The following is a 20,788-nucleotide window of genomic DNA, read 5'->3' as shown; positions in this document are numbered from 1 at the left end:
GCTCGGCTGGCGGGACGCCGGCGAGCTCGCACGGCCGGGCACTCCTGCCCCTGCCTTCCGCCCGGCCACCTCGCAACGTTACGTCCTAGGTGTTTCTCGATGCTCGCTGACTTCCCTGCACAGAAGGTGGAAAAGTTGTTTTGGTCTGAACGCGCCCGAGAGCCACGCTGGTGGTCCGGCCACCCCGCTTCCGGCGTGGAGCTGATGGTGTAGCTCGGCACCCGAGCAGAGTCCGTGGAAATGCTGAGGAGAAAAGTGCCCCTCAGATGAGCGTGCTCGGCGACCAGTCTTTCCCGAAGGCGATGGCAGGGACCAAAACAAGCCGGTTTGGGTTGCTAGCTGCAAACTGAGAGAAGCAGGCTGAGGGCTGCCAGGCGGGATGGACCTCTGTGGAGATCCGGCAGCGCCCGGCAGCGACTGTCCCCAGCCTAGGGGACAGGGGCTCCAGGGGGCGTCTGGCCAGACCGGTTCTCTGCAGGGCACTTACGTGGACAGCAGCCACAGGTGACGCTAGGAAGCCTACCTCCCACCCTCTGTGTTTATTGTCCTTCCCTGGAGCTGAGAAAGTAGGACTTACTACTTTTTAATTATTTTTTGACCCCGGGGGTGGGGTAAGAAGGAGCCTCCTGAAAGGGAACTTTTACACAGTTCAGTGAGAATCGATGGGAGAGGGGTGTTACTAAAGTAAATTATACCAGCGTAGGGGAAGAAAGAGGGAAGACAGAGGACACTAAACTGGTGACCTGAGTGAATTGATGCTCCCAGACACCCCTAAAATTCAGGTATTTCCTGAGTGTCAACCCAGTGTTGCCATTTCTTGTTTTGTTTTGTTTGTTTTTCTATTTAGTGAACATGAAGACCGAAACAGAATGTCTGAAGAACTTATAATGGTTGTTCAAGAAATGAAAAAGTATTTTCCAGCCGAGAGACACAGTAAACCCAGCACCCTAGATGCCCTTAACTATGCCCTACGCTGTGTACATAGTGTGCAAGGTAAATGAGTTGCAGAGAATAACATGGCACCAGGCCCAGTCAATGCTCAATACAGTGGGATTCCAGTCTCAAGAGGCTTGCTCTTTTTTCGTGGCCAAGACAAGCAAATCTAAAGCTGATGTAAATGGTACTTTAGGCTTTCCAAGTTTGAAAGGCCAAAAGAACATTATTATTTGTATGATAGTTTAGTAATTATGCAATATTTTGCATATCTGTTGCACGAGTTTAAAGTTCAAGAGCTTAAGTAAAACTTGAAGACTTTTTAAAGGCGCTTTGCCTTCCATGGAGGTTACAATGTGTCTTTTCCATGGAGGTTACAATGCACATTTTTCCATGGAGGTTACAATGTATATTTTCTGGTCATGTACATACTTTGGAAATACAGTTACCATATACAAAAAAAAAATGACTAAATCAAAGAAGAAATGTTTTTTCCTTTCACCCTGACTTTTCTTCTGGAGTATTCCATAAAGTTGCCTCTTTAGCATAACCCTCTTTGTTCAGCCTGTGACAAATGGGTAGTTTGTGAATACTAATGTTCACTCCATAAAAAATGTATGTGTGTATCTGGGCTTTGATTTTATTAACTAGCTTTAGAACCTTCCTCTTTGTAACCTAGAACAGGCCAGATTCATAAAATTCATAGCCTTAAGTTTGCATAACTAATATTTTTGAGGTAAAGAAAAAGAAAAAGCCCTGGTTTTGAGGGAAACACGTTTAAGTACCCTAATCTAAGAAAACAAACCAGCTTGAGAGTACTAAGAACTGACTTCCTAAAGATACTGTTGTCACCAGACTGTTCGTTTATCTCCCTGTGTTTCTTAGCAAACAGTGAATTTTTCCAGATTCCCAGTCCACATGGAACATGTCTGGCTGATGTGACTGTGTACAGTCTTGAGGAGCTGGCCTGTCTTGTTTCTGAACATACTTCCAAGAACACAGTAAGAGTTCATGAGTTTTGCCATCTCCGCTGGGGTGACTTTTCCTCGGGAGCCTTCTCTGGGTGTTAAAATAGCTGAAAGCACCATTTGCTAAGGCAAACAAAGGCGAAGCTGCTTTTTAAAAAGGCACTGTAGTGTCTCCTGCCCATACCAGAGAAAGCATCTGAAGGTAGCCACACCTTGTGCTGTGTCCTAGTCTCATGCGCTTAGTCAGGTACCCACTCCCCACCCCCTTGGCACCCCATAAAAACACAACAAAATGCGGCCTTCCTCTTACTCTAATCTCCAAATGTTCCTTTGTATTTATATCATTCTCAGCCCTAATACCTACTTCCTCAAGTTGTAACAACTGGACTCTGTAGAACAGCTGAGTGGAGATGTCATTTTCGTGATGAAATTTTAGAAGAGACCTTTAGCATATTCATAGTTTAAGTCTCTTCTTGTTGACGGAGTAATGAAGCCTCATATTTTGTTGATGGTGGAGACTCCTTAGTGTTTAGACTCCAGCATCGCCGTGACGTAGTGATTTTTATAGTGTTAGAGCAGGAGTTGTGTAGTGTTGCACAGTAGAGCTTACTCTGCTAGCATCCATAGTGCTGTAGTAGATGTTTGTGCACGCCTTTAACCAGCACTCAGGAGGCAGAGGCAGGTGAGTTGATGTGAGTTCAAGGCCAGCCTGGTCTACAGAGGGAGTCCAGGACAGCCAGGGCGACACAGAGAAACCCTGTCTCGAAAAACAAAAACAAAAACCAAGCTTTAAGAAAACATGTATCCTCTGAATGTCTAAAATAAGTCTAGACAGGGAAGCAGGTCCAACCTAGCAAGCATGCTGGGTGATTATAAATGCTGTCAGTGGTTAATAAAGTGTGGTCTGTCAGGGACAGCTTCATGAAGGAGGGCAGGTCTTTCAGCACAGAATCTGCATTGCTAACGACAAGACAGTCCCTCCTGGTGGAGAGCAGTTTTCACAAGAGAAAAGTGTATGTGCCTTGTGTATATTAGTCTGTGTAGAAGCTGGCATGGCCCTTTTGGCATAGAGATTAAACTTTGTGGAAGCACAGTACAGTTTTTGTAATAGTTACTAAGAAGCATCCTGCTTAAGAAGGTTTTTTCTTTTTAGCAAGGGGTGTGTGTGTGTGTGTGTGTGTGTGTGTGTGTGTGTGTGTGTGTGTGTTTAAAACTTGTATTGTGGTAGAAATCCAGAAGAAAGTGACTTTTCAGAGTATTATTTTTATGTTCTTCAATGTTTATTTAAATGTTTTTCGTAGGATACCTTCGTGGCAGTGTTTTCATTTCTGTCTGGAAGGTTAGTGCACATTTCTGAACAGGCTACTTTGATCCTGAATTCAAAGAAAGATGTCTTGAAGTCCTCGCACTTTGTTGACCTGCTTGCTCCTCAAGACGTGAGGGTGTTCTACACACACACTGCTCGCACTCAGCTCCCTTTTTGGAACAGCTGGACCCAAAGAGGTAACGGAACCAACATCAGGTTGAGTGTCTTGCTCCGGGGTCAGGTCATTCTTACAGAAATAGAACAGACACTAACATGCTGTTTTCAACATACAGACCATGCCATTTGCATTTACCTTTTTATTTATGTATTATTTTATTTTGTTTTCTTAATCTTATGTATGCTGTCTTCATGTACACCAGAAGAGGCAATCAGATCACATTATAGATGGTTGTGAGCCATCATGTGGTTGCTGGGAATTGAACTCAGGACCTCTGGAAGAGCAGTCAGTGCTCTTGATTGCTGAGCCATCTCTCCAGCCTCCATTTATTGGGGATTTTGTTTGTTTGTCTGTTTGTTTGGATTGTTTTGGTTTTTGAGACAAGGTTTTCCTGTGTAGCCAAGGCTGTCCTGGAACTTGCTTTGTAGACCAAGCTGGCCTTAAACACAGGAATCCACCTCTCTCTGCCTCTTGAGTATGGGCATTAAAAGGGTGTGACACAACAAAATGTCATTTTTATTGTTTAGTAATAGAGCAATATATTTCTTTTTGCTCAGTGAAATTTCATACACTTTATATGAAAAATAGCTTTGATCACCAGCGTACTTCAGTGATTGACTCCTGTTTAAAGTCACCTTTATTCTTTGTGAATCATCTCTCTCTCTCTTTTAAAGATTTATTTGTTTGATATATATATATATATATATATATATATATATATATATATATATATATATATAGTGTTTTGCCTGAATGTGCACCTACATGCCAGAAGAGGGCACCAGATCTCATTATAGATGGTTGTGAGCCACCATGTGGTTGCTGGGAGTTGAACTCAGGACCTTTGGAAGAGCAGACAGTGCTCTTAATCTCTTTTATTTCAATTCCTTTTCTTTAATTGGACTTTGATTTTTTTTTTCTTTTTTTGTAGTAGTAACCTAGGCTACTCTCTACTCTCAAACTTGCTATATAGCCGAAATGGCCTTAAACTGTGATCTCTCTGCCTCTTCCTGAGTGAACAGATTACAGGCATATACCACCAAGCCAGCTTAAGCAGTCCTGGGGATCAGATCTAGGGTTTCGTGTAGGCTAGGCAAGCACTGACTAAACTACATCTCCAATATCACTTTATCTAGCTTTGTTTGAAAAGGTTTTTTTATTTGTGTATGTATGGGCGTCTTGCCTGCTTGTGTATCTGTGGAGCCACATGGATTTCAGCGCCCATAGAAGCCATCAAAGGGCATTAGATTCCCTAGAACTGGAGTTACAGGTGGATGTTAACATGTGGGTGCAGGGAATAGAGTCCGGGCCCTCTAGAAGAGCAGCCAGCGTCTTACAGCCTTTTTAATCTTTGCTGGTTAATCTTGGCTGTATTACTTCTATCCGGTCTAAAACTTGAGTACACCCTGAAGCCCTGACTCTGCCATGCAGACATGATGTGCGTCTAGTTGACTCAGACACTGTGTTTCCACTGTGAGCATCTCAGGTTCAGGTTTCAGCTGAGAGCAGTGCGTAAGCTCCGTGCTCGTGCTCGGATGCGCCCGGGTTGCCTGCCTCAGTCGCTTCCTCTTGAGCTTCAAGGACATAGGAGGGCACAGAGGCTATTTACTCTGCTGTCGGTCTGGTCGTGTTGTAGAGCGTGCTTCCACCTAATGTCTGTTGTCCACACCGCTCTGGAGGATCTGGTGGTTCTTAAGAGCTCAATGTTCACAGCTTGCTGAGGGCCTTGTGGGCTTGTGTCCAGTGAGTCAGAACCTGGCTCACGGTGAACATGGAACCTGACGTATTGTGTAAACGGTATGAGCGAGAGGCAGTTTTCTGACTCTTCCTGTGGTCCTGTCCTTAGACGCGCAGAGACAACCCTGTTGAGTATTTGGATCTGAGGGATCCCCCGGCTATGATATAGTGTCAGTGTATGCGTGTGCTGACAGTTTTCCATAGTTCTGTAACCTAGGTCTTCTCGGGGGACCATTTGGGCAAAGGCTCTGCCTCCTCATTCACCTCCAAAGCACGTGTTGTCACCATGTATTTCAGGAAGGCAGGCAGAAACATAGCATGAGGGAGAGGACATAGACACAGCTATAATTGGAACAGTCGATGGTTGTAGCAGTACATGACCATCATACGAGATCATACATGTGACCAGGGGCACAGTTTGTAGTGATTCCCCCAAGGTCAAAACTAAAGTGAAAGAAAACAATCACATTTACATATCAGAGAACTGAAATCTGAAAATACTTCAAGTGTTCCCCAAACTATTGCAGTGGACCAGACCATAGGCCCCAAAATCACTGTCATCAGATCATCACAGTGACATGGCAGTAACAAATGTGCTTAACTGGAGAGTAAGGGAAGCTCAGGCAGGTGCCACAGATGAGAGCACACAGCTCCCAGAAGCACTCGAGGGCTCCTGTGGTGGGACAGGATTGCTTCACTGAGGAGCTGCCCCGGGAGGGACAGAGTGATCATTTTTCTTTCTTTCTAGCCTCACGGTATGAAAATGCACCCATGAAATCCTTTTTCTGCAGAATCTGGTAAGTATACGATACAGAGGCTCAAAATGTGGCTTATTCTCTTAATTTCAGTTCAACCTGATTGCGATTACTTTGTATTCAGCTAGATTCTGTTGTAGATACAAAACAAAACAAAAAGCCTCTTGATTCTTGCTATAAGAATTTGTATGTGGATTGAGAAGAAAAATGAAAAGACTGAGTGACCGACAATCACTAGTCCTAGGACATCAGAGCCTGTGGTTTAAAGTCAGCTGTAAAATAACTGCTTCAAGGCCCCTTTTGCTTTCTTTTTGTTTTTCAGGTCAGTCATATTTAAAATTAATTTTTACTTTAATCCCAGCACTCTAGAGGCAGAGGCAGGCGGACTGCTGTAAGTTAGAAGCCAGCCTGGTCTACAAAGCAAGTCCAGTGCAGCCAGAGCTACACATAGAAACCCTGTCTCAAAAAAACCAATAAATAAATAAAGAAATAAAATTTCCCTGCAACAACCTCTCAGTTTTTAGAATTTTTAATAGCAGAGCTTAAAAAGAGAGTGATGTAGAAGACACTTGGCCATACTTTCTCAGGAGTTTACTTCTTGTACATAATTGTCACTCTCTGAATTTAAGTACTGTAGTGATGCTTTCATAGTAGAAAGAAAGAAAACTTTTTTTTTTTTTTTTTGAGACAGGGTCTCTCTATGTAGCCCTGGCTGTCCTGGAACTCACAGAGGTTCACCTGCCTTTGCCTCCTGAGTGCTGCAATTAAAGGTGTGTGCCACCACACCAGGTAAGAATAAAATAAGTATTCGTAGCATAGGAGGGACCAGCTAACACAGCTCAGCAGGTGGGAGGGCCTGTGTGCTCTACGGAGTCGCTGGCGAGTGAGTTTACCAAGAACATGCCTGAGATGCACTAGCTGACACACAAGCGTGCCTGAGATCAGTAGCTGACACAAGCATTTATTACAGCAAATACTTTTTAGGTCCTATCTGAATCAGCTACTTCATTCAAAACAATTTTTGTTCCTTTGTACTTAAATTTTATAAGCAGGAAACCAACAATCTGTAAATACGGATGTGCACACTAGCAACAAATTCTGGACAAGGGAGAAATTGCTGTTGCATTCAGGATCCGTTTTGTCTGTTTTCTGCTGTCGTAATAGTAACAGAGTACCTAAGACTGAGTAGTTTGTAAAGGAGAAATGTTTATTTTGGCTCAGAGTTCTGGGAGTCAGAGAGCATGAAACCAGTGTCTGCTAGGCATCTGGGAGTGGCCTCACAATGGAGGGCAGACTGGCATGTGCAAAAAGGCAGAGGGAGTCAGACACCAGATCAGCTAGCTCTCACCGACGCTAACCCACTCAGACAGAAACTGCCTTCCTGCCTTCCTGCCGGTCGCCTCCCATGACCCATAGAGCCCGAAGTTGCTCTGGGTACCATTGCACTGGCGGTTAACTTTGGATGTGTGCTTTGGTGGTGTGAGAGCCACTCCCCCCTGCTGATGAAGGGACTCTCCTCTGACAGCCCCGGGGGCAGCCAGAGAGCTGAAGAAGGTGAGGGAGTAAGCATGGGAGCCTAAGGAAGTTCCTGGGGAAGCGTCCTCCCTGCGGAAGAACACTCCTGACTTCGGAAGGGCTAACAAGGAACATGGCTGAAATAGAAGAGAGAGAAGGAGGCTAGATGAAGAAGCAGGGCCCAAGCCACAGGGAACCTCACTTTCAGAAAGACTTTTTAACCTAACAGAAGCAAAGACAACAGTACAATGAACCAGCATGTTCTGCTTGCCCAACTGTAAACCACAGCCAGCCCGGTGCCGTCGGCACCTCCACCAGTGTTTCCGTCTGCTTCCTTGTCTCCCATTTCAAACATTTCACGTAAAGTTGCCATTCACTTTTATGATGGTGAGATCACCCCGGCTTTGACTGGTAGGAATACTGTTAGGCTGGCTGCCCTGTCCTTGTAGCAGTACCCACATGGTCTCTAACGGCCTCTCTGCCCTCGTCATGACCCAGTCCACGAAGACAGACCTTCCTACCCCAGAATCAAGAGGCATCATTCATCCACATTGCATGTGGAGGGAGGTGGCATCACCACTGAGACCCATTCTGGGCGAGCGGACAGTCCTTACTGCAGGGCTGCCCGTGCTTGTGGGGACTTCAGAGTTAGGGCCTTCATTTATCAAGAAGGCATAGTTTTCACTGGAAAGGACTCTGAGCTGCTGCGTGGAGACGCAGTGAAGGGGCCAGCCCAACCAGAGCATGGAAGGGCTTGGGTTGTAAGGTCAGGATGGTGAGGTGGTGGAAGAAAAACACCTGGGTGCTTTATCAGGATCTTGCATGGAGATGTGTGAGGCCCAGGAACGTGTAGCAAAAGCAGCTTCCTGGACAGGTGCTTAGTCGTGTCTGTTAGTCTGAGGTAACATTGAGACTGTATGAGAACCTGGTTCTGTGGAGAAGTACAGATCAGCAGTTAATATCTAGGACAGATGTGTATGAGTGATACTTAGAAACTTTGGCATGGACAGGCCTGAAGAAGTCCTTCATAGCAGTAGGAGGGAAGCTGGACAGATAGGGGCGTGAACTCTTGTCTAGTTGGGGGAGGCTCATCCAAATGACTAAAGTAGGAAGCAGGGTCATAGGAGTGAGGGGAGCCACCACACTGGGAGTGGCTTTGGCAGCTCTGAGACTGCCTTGGGATTAGGGATCACTAATCCAGGCTAAGTTAGGAGAAAGGTTGATTACAGACAAAGAGGAAGGCGTTCACTCTTGGACATTAGACTCTACAGGATGGTGCCCCGACTTAGCAGCTATAGAGTGGAAACATGTTTTGCTCCTCCTCAGAGCTGCCCCACCTATCTCTCTGTCCTCTGTGAGAACTGAGTGGGTTTTACCGCCTTTTCCCCAGCCAGGCATTTTGCAGGACAGTGGTTGCCTTCAAGCTGAGCCTGCAGCAGCCAAGCAGGTAGCTGAAGCTTTGAGACTGTGTGGGTTCTCTAAAAAGAGGAAAAGGAGTACCTTAGAGTTGGGCTTGGCCGTGTGATCACACAGGGCCCCGTTTTTATTTAGCAGTGCTCGGTGCACCTCACAGTGGAAGAGTAAATCTCAGATGGGAGTTTGGGGCACAGTCATGAGCAAGTCATGGGGTGACTCACAGTGACGTAAGCAGTCCTCCATAAACTTCCTATGCAGTGAACAGTGAGTGCAGTTGCCCAGGGATAGTAAGATTTCAAGATAACCTTCTTTGGGGGAAGCAAGTGTCTCTAAACATTTTAGATTTGTGTCTTCCTGTCTGGGGAGTTCCTGGTGGAGCCTTCCCCAGCCTGTTCTATACCAGGACGAGCTCTAATCGCCTTTGATCTCTTCAGTGGAGGTGGAGCCAGAGAGCAAAAGAAGCATTACTCCCCATTCCGGATCCTCCCCTATTTGGTTCATGTGCACAGCTCTGCCCAACCAGAGCCAGAGCCTTGCTGCCTCACAGTGGTTGAGAAGATTCACTCTGGTTATGAAGGTAAGTCAGGGTGCCCTCCGCTCAGTGAGAGGCAGAGTGCCAACCTTCAGACAGGAGCCTGGGGATAGCTGCTTCTACAGCTCTAGGACAGAGATTGCTTCAGTTTCCAGGATGGGCCATAAACTCCAAAACTAACAAGTTCAGGGCTAGCCTGGCCTACATAGTGAATACCTGTCTCAACAAACCCACAGTTGGAGGTATAACATGGTGCTGGAGTGCTTGTCTTGACAAGGCCCTGGGTTTGATCCTCAACACTTGGTGGAGAGGGGAAGACATCATTTTATAGAGGTGTTTTGAAACTTCCAGAAATTATAATATGTATATTCAGTAAACAGAAATACACTTTAAACTTGTAGATAGGCAGTTTCCATTCACAACTTAAAATCACAGTTGTTTCTTACGACACATAATATGTGCTTTTCTACAAGTTACTACCCTGTATATGAGCAACAATGAAAACCTAGTACTATGGTAAAATTAGTATGGGGCACAATGGTCAAAAAATTAGTTACATTTTAAAAAAATAAAATAAAAAGAAGGAAGGAGGAAAAAAGGACAAGGGGGCTAAAGAGACAGCTAGCTCAGTGGTTAAATCCAGTGGACCCAGGTTCAGTTCTCAGCCCCCACATGATGGTTCACAACTGTTTGTAAATGCAGTCTTGGGCCCCTCCTCCTGTGCACACATGCTGGACAAACACCTTTGCAATACAAAATAAAACCATAGGTTTACATGTTAACCCAGTGGCTCTCAACCTGTGGGTCATGACCTCTTTGAGCATCAGACAGCTCTGTCACTGGGTCACGTGTCAGCTAACCTGTGTGTCAGGTATTTACACGCTGTTCACAGCAGCAGCAAAATCACAGTTAAGAAGTAGCAGTGAAAATAACTTTATGGGAGCATGTCACCACCGCATGAGGAGCTGCATTCAAGCGTCAGGAAGGTTGAGAACCGCTGTGTTAAATGAAAAGAAATTAAATTAAATTAAAAGAAAAAAACACCAGTAAATGTGGCCTGGGATGAGCTGAGGATGCGTGTTGTACATATCCCTAAGGAGCTCCAAGCACTAGGTTGCTTATTTGTTTTGTTTTGTTTACACATTCTCTTGGTTTCTTGCAGTTGAAATCATGCTTAAGTAACTGATACAAGCCATGTTCTCAGATTCTTGCCTGCCTTTTTCAGTGCACATTTTAGAGCAAATCTTACCTGACTTGATGGTACAAACTTTATTACATAACAAATTGCTTTAGTGGTATCTCAAATACTTTCCTTTAATTATACAGCCACTAAAGAATAGCGGCGCTTCCCTTACTTATGCTTTAACTATTAGATAGTTATGATAAAAGAAAAACCCAGCTATTTAGAATGCAATAGATTTTCTGCCTTTAAAATTAACCATAATGTAGTCACCTCATACTGACCTCATTAAAACCAATAATGAAGACTGTCATTCTTTTGCTGTACTCTGTCTTTTTAACAGACCTCTAAGCTAGATTTCTGCCATTTCATATGGAGATTTTGTTCCTTGTATGTTTATAGATGCTTGGGTAGATGATGAATTGGATGTTTGACCCTTAAGGAAAATCCCTTTTTTCTTTTTTAATAGCTCCTCGAATCCCAGTGGATAAAAGAATTTTTACCACAACACACACTCCAGGATGTGTGTTTCTTGAAGTAGATGAAAGGTAACTACTTCTTTGAGCCTAAAAGAAGTTTGTTTCTGAGACTGTGACAAACTTGTCAGTTTGCCTGCATGATTCCTGCTGGGTACAATGCAGCTTAAATTGAGTCCTCTTAAGTAGATATGTTTTTTTTTAAGTTACAATTATTTATTTAAAGCCACCTTTCTGGTTTCACCTTCCACTGTATGGGTCCCAGCTCAGGCCAGCAGACTTGGTGACAGGCACCTGTATGTTGTATTGAGCCATCTCACTGTACCAGTTGGCTGAATTTGAGCATAAACATCTTACATATTGTATTTTAAAAAATGATTTTCATAACATTTTACTAATTTTTATAACATTAGTCATAGGTGGCACACATGTTCTTTTACATCTTATTTTATATAAGCCAAGGACCATCTCATCAAAAAACATCTGACTATACTCGAGACCAAGACTCAGATCTTATAGCATTTGTTCTAGTGGTGTTTCCATTTGACAAATGCTGCTCAAATCAGCTTATGCTAAACATTGTAATTAGTCTAAAGAGGAAAAAAAGAAGAGAGAACATTTTTTAAAATAAGGCTAGCTTTGTTAAAGAAATTTTCTTTTATTTGCACATATGTTACCTTTGTTTTCGAGGACAATTTTTAAATGATTTTTGTTATTTTTTGAACATAGTGATAGAAGGTGGTGCTTATTGCTGTTTTTCAGTTTTTTTGTTTTTTTGGTTTTTTTTTAGAAAAAACTTACTTTAAGTTTGTGGGTGTTTTGCTGGCATGTGTGTCTGTACCGTGTGTGGAGTACCTCTAAGGAGGACAGAGGAGAGTTTCAGAGCCCCTGGAACTGGAGCTACAGTGGCTGTAAGCCGTCACGTGGGTGCTGGGCACCTAACTCAGGTCCTCTGCAAGAGCTGTCTGTGCGCCTCACTCCTGAGCGGTCTTGCCAGCCCCTACTTGTTAGTATTTTTGTTTACATAAAGCAAACACTGGTATCACAGTATATGTAACCTCACATACACAAATGTATTTGAGAATTATACTTATGCTTGAAATTAGAAAATCTGAGAGACAGGACTAAGCCATGCGTTAGCGTAAAGCAAAGCACAGAAAATGTTACATAGCCAGTTTTGTCTTGGTCACTGGAACCAGACCTCTTTACCCTTAAAGCATTGCTGTGAGCTGTCTGGATGGCAGTTGCCATTTGATTTTGACATTACATTGTATCCAGTTATTATGAATCCTGTTTTTGTTAATCAGCCTTTGTTACTGTGATAAAATACTCAGAATGACTAACTTGTTTGGAGGAAAGAAAGGTTTCCTAGCTACACCTTGATCACTTGGACGGCTCCATTGCTCTGAGACCTCTGGTGGGGTAGGGACACATGATGAAGTAAATCTACTTACTTCACGGAACCAGGAAGTAGAGGGAAGTCATGGCAGGAGCCTGAGTGTAGGAGCCGTGAGGACCGCTGCCTGCTGACCTCTCCCTGTCTCTCCCGTTGCCTCATGCTTTGCTAGCTTTCTGACACAGCCTGGGGCCGCCCTTCCACTGTAGAATGAGTCCTCTGACATTAAGCCAGTCCTCCCAGACATGTGCACAGACCAGCATGATGAAGACCTCCTCAGGTGGCTCTAAGCTGTGTCAACCAGACAGTTAATGCCAACTCAGGACGGGGCCTTCCGGGGGTGGGAGCACGGGTGTAACTTCTTCCCACTAGGCTTTGCCTCATGAAGGCGTCACCACCTCCCAACAGTGCCATGGGCTGGGGACCAAGCTTTCAATGAACTAACTCTCAGGGGACGTTCAGGGTCCACACTATACCCATAATGTATAAATCCATAGCCCACTTCATCACGAGTGTCCTTCTGTCTTAACATCTGACAACATAACGAGGAGGACTCCTGAGGACTTGCTGAAACTCATGGCCGTGGGTGAGCTCTGGAGTTTCTGAGTCCTGAGTTCACAGTGAGCCTGCTAGCCTGCTCTTAGTGCCTGAGACCACTGACATAGTTAGCTTGTATCTGTTTCCCATTAACAGGCATTTAGGTTTTTGATTTCATGGATTCATTAGTGGACATCTGTTTAGGATTAAATAGAGAGGTTAGGGTTGGATGGTGATGTTTTGTTTGCAGAGTGGGAGCCAGAGTCCTTATGTATGCTAAGCACATGGTCAGTCTGCCCCCTCCCCCCCCACCACCCCGAGCTATACTGCCAGCCTGCGTGGGTATTTTTAAGTATATAAAAGCTACTCAATTACTTGCCCAGTATAACATGCTTCTTGCGCTGTGTGTACCTGTGCCCCAGAGCAGTGCCTTTGCTGGGTTACCTACCTCAGGATCTGATTGGAACCTCCATCTTTACACACTTGCACCCAGAAGATCGGCCTCTGATGATCGCCATACACCAGAAAGGTGGGGCCTGCTCCTTCATGGGAGTTGTTGCTTGCCACTGATTGATTCTAATTTTCCAGTTAATTTTCCATTAGAGTTTAGCCTTTACTCAAATAAGAAATGTATTGAAACTTTTAAAAGAACTGTTTTCCTATTTTAACATGCTAAAAATTCCCGAATAGATAACTGAAGCAAGAAACTAACAGTCGTATCTGTGTAGAGTTTGGTTTTAACCTTATTCCTTTACATAGTTTTAAAGTATGTGGGCTGTCCTCCGTTTGAACACTCGCCCATCAGATTCTGCACTCAGAATGGAGATTACGTCATTCTGGATTCCAGCTGGTCCAGCTTTGTGAACCCCTGGAGCCGGAAGGTTTCCTTCATCATCGGTCGACACAAGGTTCGAACGTAAGTTTATCAGTTGCTGTTGTGGGACCCAGAAGTGAGTGTCATAGAAGATGGGCATGGTTGAGTGTAAAGTCCCTGCATTCAGGAGCTTTGTTGCTATTTCCCTGGCACTACCAGTACTCTGATTTTTACTTTTTTAAAAAATAATAATTGTAGTCTTGGGGTGGTGGGACAGCTTTTAGGCCACTGTGGCTGCACTGTAGATGGATCTGTGACTCCAGGTCCAGGGGATCCGACACTCTCTTCCAGCCTGTGCAGGCACCAGGCATGAATGTGGTACACAGACATACACTCAGGCAAAACACCATATACATAAAAAGAAATAAATTAACATTTTTTAAGGATTTACTTTTATATGTACAGTGGTTTGCTTACATGCATATAAATATAGTGAATGTGTGCCTGGGCCCTTGGAGGCCAGAAGAGGACACTGCATCCCCTGGAACTGGAGTTGTACACTGTTGTAAGGAGCTATGTGAGTGCTGGAAACCAAACTGGTTCATCTTCAGGAGCAGAAAGTGTTCTTAACCGCGGAGCCGTCTCTTCAGGCACTGGCTTTGCTGCCTGTCGGTTACTTCTAACACTGGGCCACGTCACCCAGCCTCACACTGTATGTCAGGGATATTGCTACATCAGATGTGTCTGGCTCAGTATTCCTCATTGGTACCTATACTGGTCCCTTCCTCTGTCCTGCCTCTCCCCTTAATAATTAGGGGACCTGGAGAAGGCTGAAATTCCATCAAAGGGGTAATACTTGTAAAGAAATTGGAGCAGCGCCTATCACCCTTTCCTAATGCTGTGACCCCTAATACGGCTCTTCATGTTATAGTGACCCCCAACCACAACACTCTTCATTGCTGCCTCATAACTGAATTTTGACAGTTATTAATCGTAATGTGGATGTTTTTGGAACTAGAGGTTTGCAAAAAGGGTCAGGTTGAAAACCACTGCTTTAGGCCTTTAGAAGGGATATTTTCATATTCTAAAAATCAGCACAGTTTTTAGGAGGAGTTCCTAATAAATGTCAGTGTCTTCTCTTTGTTATCATCTTTGTTGGCATTGATTATATTCAGGTAGTAATCTTTGTTTTGTTTTGTTTTGTTTTTTTTAATGTGTAAGGGGAACAACCACATGTGTACACACACACACACACACACACACACACACACACGGGGATCCAGAGAACATCTTGTGTGAGCATCTTTTCACCATGTGTTCTGTGATCAAACCCCAGCCGTCAGCTTGCACAATAAACTGTTCTACTCACTGAGCCATCCCTGTGGTAGACTTTAAATTCTCTGAAGTTTGTGAATGAGACGGCAGATAGTAATGTGATGTGTCGTTTTCACCACTAGGGTGGGCTGTAGAGTCGTCTCTATCAGGTAGCGTAGGTGGGTAGCAGCTTTAGATTTTATTTGTTTTTGATTTTTTTTGAATCAAGGTCTCACTGTGTAGCTCTGGCTGTTCTGGAACTCCCTATATAGACTAAGCTGGCCTCAAACTCACAGAGATCCTTCTACTCCGCCTCCTGAGTGCTGGGATTAAAAATGTGTGCCACCACACCCATCTAATTTTTTAAGAAGTTTTATTTCTACTGTTTTTAAAATTATGTGTAGGTGTGTATGTCTACATGTGGGTGTGTGCAGGTACCCTTGGAGAACAGAGGCATCAGATCCCCGGGGAGCTGTCAGTATAGATGGTTATGAGCCACTGGGCATGGGTGGTGGGGAGCAAACACAGGTCCTCCGAAAGAGCAGCAGGTACTCTAACGACTGAGTCATCTCCAGCCCAGCATTAAGCATTTACTGCTTGGCAACTTCAGAGCCTAAAAATTCCTACAGAGGTTTATTCGGTCAAATTTTGAAACCAGTCTTTACTGACACTGTTGGGAGCAAAAGAAGTAGATTGTCACTGGTTTTATGTACGTATTTACATTCACTAAATAGATAATATGTATACAGTTCTGAACTGGCTACATAAAGATCGGCGCTACGCTATAGAGAAATTGAAGCTGGGCCAGATACTTGCCTGTAATTCCAGTTCTCAGGAGGTAGAGCAAGGGGGATCAGAAGTTCCAGGCTAGCTGAGCTGTCGTAGAAAGACTTTGTCTTAAACAACCAGAGGCTGGGGATGTAGTTTAGTAGTGGAGTGTTGTCATGGCACGCACAAGGCCCCGTGTCCTGTCCCCAGCACCATGTGGGTTAGGGACTGGGAATCTTAGCTCCGTATTTTCTATATCTAGAGTCAAGGAGTAGTTTCATAAAAACGTAGCTTATTCTTTACATGGTCTGTTGGAAGCATTTTAGTGTTCGTTCTAAACAGATGCGGTTGCTCGGCTCATCGTCTCACTTGGCATTTTATAGGAGTCCATTAAATGAGGATGTTTTTGCTACCAGAATAAAAAAGGCAACTAATAATGACAAAGACATAACAGAATTACAAGAACAAATTCACAGGCTTCTTTTGCAGGTAAAGTGAGATGTTTTTAAAAACACATCATTCCCAAAATTGTGTTTTATGTTAATAAACATAAGCAGGGTTAGTGAAGTCACACAACAAGAATGCATGATGAGGAGGGGGTCTTAGAAAACTTTGCTTTTCCTTTAGTTAGCGTCTGTGGGTTAAGTTCTGTGCATTTTGTTCCTTGTTCTGTGTGAGAAACACAGAAAATTTTGCCTTAGCACAGCAAACTGAGCGGCAGTGACAGGACAGACAGCGGCAGTGACAGGACAGACAGAGCGCCAGTGACGGGACAGACTGAGCGGCAGTGACGGGACAGGCAGAGCGGCAGTGACAGGACAGACTGAGCGGCAGTGACAGGACAGGCAGAGCGGCAGTGACAGGACAGACTGAGCGGCAGTGACGGGACAGAAAGAGCGGCAGTGACGGGACAGACTGAGCGGCAGTGACAGGACAGACAGCGGCAGTGACAGGACAGACAGAGTGGCAGTGACAGGACAGACTGAGCGGCAGTGACGGGACAGACAGAGCGGCAGTGACGGGACAGACAGCGGCAGTGACGGGACAGACAGCGGCAATGACAGGACAGACAGAGCGGCAGTGACAGGACAGACAGCGGCAGTGACAGGACAGACTGAGCAGCAGTGACAGGACAGACAGCAGCAATGACAGGACAGACTGAGCGGCAGTAACGGGACAGACAGCGGCAGTGACAGGACAGACAGCGGCAGTGACGGGACAGACCCTCACTTCCTTCATACAAGAATTGTCCTCATGTTTCAGATACAGCAATGAACTCAGCTCCTGAGTTTGGGCCTCAGTGTTTTTGTTTTGTGTTTTTAATTCAGATTTTAAAATTAGAAGAGAGATATGGTTGGTCTCAGTGTCTCTTGTTATTATAAGGGACGAATAAGAAAATTCTCTGTTGAAAAGAACAACCAAAGATGGGTTCGGTTACAAAAGCTGAGTGTGGTTTTCGGAAATGTCTTTTATATAAAATCTCTAGGGTTCATGAAGTGTCTGAAGTTTTATAAAAATCCATAAAATCCATATTTTATTTCACATGTTCTGTCTTTTCTAAATTCAGTATAAAGAACTAAGGTTTATTTATTCTTTATGATTTTTAAAAATCAGTTATATTTTAGCATCAAAAAAAAAATCTCGTTGCTGTAATCTCTACCTAAACTGAAAACTTAAGCCCCATCCCGAAAGTAAGGGAGCACTGGGGAGTGTCTCACACCAGCATCGAGGCGGACAGCCTCCCCCTCCCCTGTACTGTAGAATCTGAGAAGCTCTAAGGTGAATGTCGCTGCCACTTACAGAGTAGTGACTAAACTGGGCCCTTCCTCCTAGCCGGTTCACGCCAGTGCGTCCAGCGGCTACGGGAGCCTGAGCAGCAGCGGCTCACAGGAGCAGCACATCAGCGTCGCCTCTTCCAGTGAGTCGAGTGGACACTGTGCGGAGGAGGCACAGAAGGAGCAGGTGTGTGGCAGATGTGTTCTTCCCGGTGCCCTTCTCTGCAATGTGTCAGTATGGGTCCTGCACCCGGTGACACCTAAGGATTTATTTGTCATTTGACAGATTTCAGTTTATTTTAGAAACCAATTTGAATGGATATAGATAAATGCCTGTAAAAACAAAGTCTGAGCTAGACTCTGTGGGACGCCCTTGTAGTGTCGGTATTTGGGGTAAAAGCAAGGGGATTATGAGTGAGACCAGCTGGGCTACATGTATGTATGTACACGTATGTAGCTGGGATGCATGGTAAGGAAACTGTCTTTTAGAGAAAAAATAATCACCTTTGCAAGGTGACACTTGGGTTAATTGTAAGCGTTCTTGAAACCAGTGTGCCATGGATAGATGGGTGTACAGTTTGATTGGCATCAGTGTACCATAGCGTAGGAACAAGTGGAATTAAAATAAGGAGTGCTTGTAGTCATGTCTCAGAAAACCAGAAGTTAAGCATGTGTTGTTTGTGTCTGTAAGGACACACTTGTACGTTTCTAAGCCCTAGTCTGTCGTTCTCCTCCCTAAGATGACCTGGCAGCAGGTCTGTGCCGGTGTCAGCAGGATCAAGAACGCGGGCCAGCAGCTCTACATTGAGTCGATGGCCAGAGCATCAGTCAGACCTGTGATGGAGACACGCATGGAGCTGCAGGGCGCTGGTAAGTCAGCAGAGTGGCCCTCGGCGCTCCTCATATCTGTCTCTTCACAGAGAGCAACTTCTGTGCATGCCGGGCAAACAACCCTGAGCCCGTGCAGCTTTCCAGCTTGCTGACTTGCACAGAAAACAGTAGCAGTATTAATGATAGTAAGCCAAATGGTTTTAAAAATACAGCTCAGTGTGCGTTAATGAAGTTGGCTGTTATAATACCATCAGATTCTTAGTTTCTTTCCTTCCTGGGCTACTTACACCCAAAAGAAGTTAATTTTTAGTACATTTCAGATAGTAAAAGATATCGAAACGACCTTTTCTGTCGTTTCAAACAGATGGAGAATGGTCTAGACTGAGTGGGAAACACTGCCTCAGTCTTCTCTCAGATGTGAAGCAAGGCTCACTCCAAAAGAACTAGCTCAGTCCGTTATTTTCAGTGGCTTCATGTTGAGAAGCTAACCTAGTCACACAGCAGGCAAAAGATGTGTTTTTTGGAGATGGGATTGGGTTGCTAGGGACGGAACCCAGAGTCTTTCTAGGCAAGCACTCTTCCTGTACACGTGGACTTACTTACTTGGCGGTTCCCTTTTACACACTGATTACGTTTTTTGTTTGTTTTTTTTTGTTTCGTTTTGTTTGTTTTTCAAGACAGGGTTTCTCTGTGTCGCCTTGGCTGTCCTGGACTTGCTTTATAAACCAGGCTAACCTCGAACTCACAGTGATCCACCTGCCTTTGCCTCCCAGAATGCTGGGATTACAGGAGTGTGTCACCTCACCCAGCTACTCTGGTTGGTTTTTTGGGTTTTTTGTTTGTTTGTTTGTTTGTTTTTTGGCTTTTTGTTATATTGTGTTTTGTTTTTAAGTTAACTAACTTTTCTTTCATTTTCCTCCTTGAAGTTTAATACAGTTTTAGAAATCATAGATTTTGATCATATAAATTTATAATAGTACTTATTACTGTCAAATGTAAGTATACATAACAGTGGTGAAATTTACATTCTAAGACCAGTAATCACAGTGACTGTGTTGTTCAGGATCTGTCAGTGGGTGAGTCCTGCTGCACAAGTGTGAGCATTTGAGTCCAGATCCCCTAGGACTTATGTAAAAGCCAAGCACAGCTGCGTGCCGGTAAATCTCCACGGTGTGGAGACAGGCAGATTGCAGGCACCACCCACTGCCAGTCACAAAGTGGGCTCCAGGTTCAGTGAAAGGCCCTATATCAAAAAGTAAAGTGGAGAATTACAGAAGATGCCCAAAGTTGACTTTTAATCTCCACTTACACATGTACAGATAAGTAGCACCCCTACCCCCCAAAAAACCTCAAATCATTGTTCATATACTATTGTAGCTTTGGGCATTGTGTGCAGTTACGTCAAAGTTTCTGAGATTTCCAGGCGTAATAGTGTATACCTTCAACCCCTGCACAGGCAGGTATATCTTTATGAGTTCAAAGCCAACCTGCTCTTCATGGCGAGTTTCAGGCCAGCCAGGGCTGTAAAATGAGGTGCTGTCTTTCCCCACTATTTATTTTTTCTGAGAATTTTCAAACAAGACATTTATTTCTCATGGTATGGAAAGGTGGGATGTGTAGGGTGAAGGTGTGGAAGGCACAGTATTTAATGAGAGCCCTGACTCTGCTTCCAAGGATGAGCTTGAATCCCCTACGTGCTCCAAAGGAAAAGGAAAAGCTCTCCCTTCATGACAGAAAGATGAAACAGCCAAAAGAGCCTTACTTGTTCCCTTCACGTCACCCGTGTTTCTGATGGAATCTTGCTATATCGCTCTGGTTAGCTCAGCTCCTGCGGTAAAACGGTCCCTCCGTAGGAGCCTCCAGCATGCTAGGACTGAATGCACCACACCAGCCTTCAGTGCCTTTATAAGGTGACCCACCCCTTCACACGGGATGTGAGAGTGCTTCCATTTTCTGCTCAGGAATAAAGAGAGAGAATCACTCCACACTTAGAAAAAGACAGAAATCCGTTCTTCACCTAGTTGGATTACTAAAGCAGCAGCTAGCAGTCCTAGAATCCAGGGACAGACTCGGGCTGACAGGACAGATGAGCTGCAAACGCTGCCCTGCTGCGCGCTGGCCTGCTGAGTCGAGCCACTTGCCAGGGACAGATCCTCGCTGAGATAAATGCAAAGAGGTGACAAGAGCTGGAAGTGGAGCAGATACCCAGAGCGTGAAGTCTGGCGAGAGGAGTTTGGAAGCTGAATCGCTCATAAAACCATAGTAATAACAAGCTGCAGGCCCAGCCTAAGTCTGCTGTTCCAAGCACAGGCCTTTACAGGGAAACGGCTGCTCTGTCTCTGCTGTCCTGGACAGGC

At 44.6% G+C, this 20,788-nt stretch overlaps 1 protein-coding gene across 6 annotated transcripts in view; it reads left to right on the top strand.

Moving 5' to 3' along the window:
- The first annotated feature begins 2 nt into the window (after nucleotides 1–2).
- PER3 (period circadian regulator 3) overlaps nucleotides 3–20,788 on the top strand; it is a 42,668-nt gene continuing 21,882 nt past the window's right edge. For 2 of the 6 annotated variants that reach the window (XR_014779745.1, XM_084784674.1), the window contains exons 1-12: nucleotides 4–504; nucleotides 848–993; nucleotides 1,819–1,934; nucleotides 3,203–3,404; nucleotides 5,871–5,919; nucleotides 9,243–9,385; nucleotides 10,990–11,068; nucleotides 13,352–13,458; nucleotides 13,689–13,845; nucleotides 16,209–16,314; nucleotides 17,659–17,787; nucleotides 18,341–18,470. Coding sequence is in view for 5 of the 6 variants with exons in the window: in XM_084784674.1 (XP_084640800.1) it covers nucleotides 380–504; nucleotides 848–993; nucleotides 1,819–1,934; nucleotides 3,203–3,404; nucleotides 5,871–5,919; nucleotides 9,243–9,385; nucleotides 10,990–11,068; nucleotides 13,352–13,458; nucleotides 13,689–13,845; nucleotides 16,209–16,314; nucleotides 17,659–17,787; nucleotides 18,341–18,470 (1,489 nt within the window). In the remaining variant the exon portion in view is untranslated. Of the gene's footprint in view, nucleotides 567–847; nucleotides 994–1,818; nucleotides 1,935–3,202; nucleotides 3,405–5,870; nucleotides 5,920–9,242; nucleotides 9,386–10,989; nucleotides 11,069–13,351; nucleotides 13,459–13,688; nucleotides 13,846–16,208; nucleotides 16,315–17,658; nucleotides 17,788–18,340; nucleotides 18,471–20,788 lie in introns of those variants that run through there. The other 4 variants (XM_084784676.1, XM_084784675.1, XM_084784677.1 and 1 more) reach the window with 4 other exon arrangements.

The sequence above is a fragment of the Acomys minous genome, assembly GCF_964271855.1.
Source record: "Acomys minous genome assembly, chromosome: 6".
NCBI classification, from domain to species: Eukaryota; Metazoa; Chordata; class Mammalia; order Rodentia; family Muridae; genus Acomys; species Acomys minous.
This window is presented reverse-complemented; position numbering and strand designations above follow the sequence as displayed.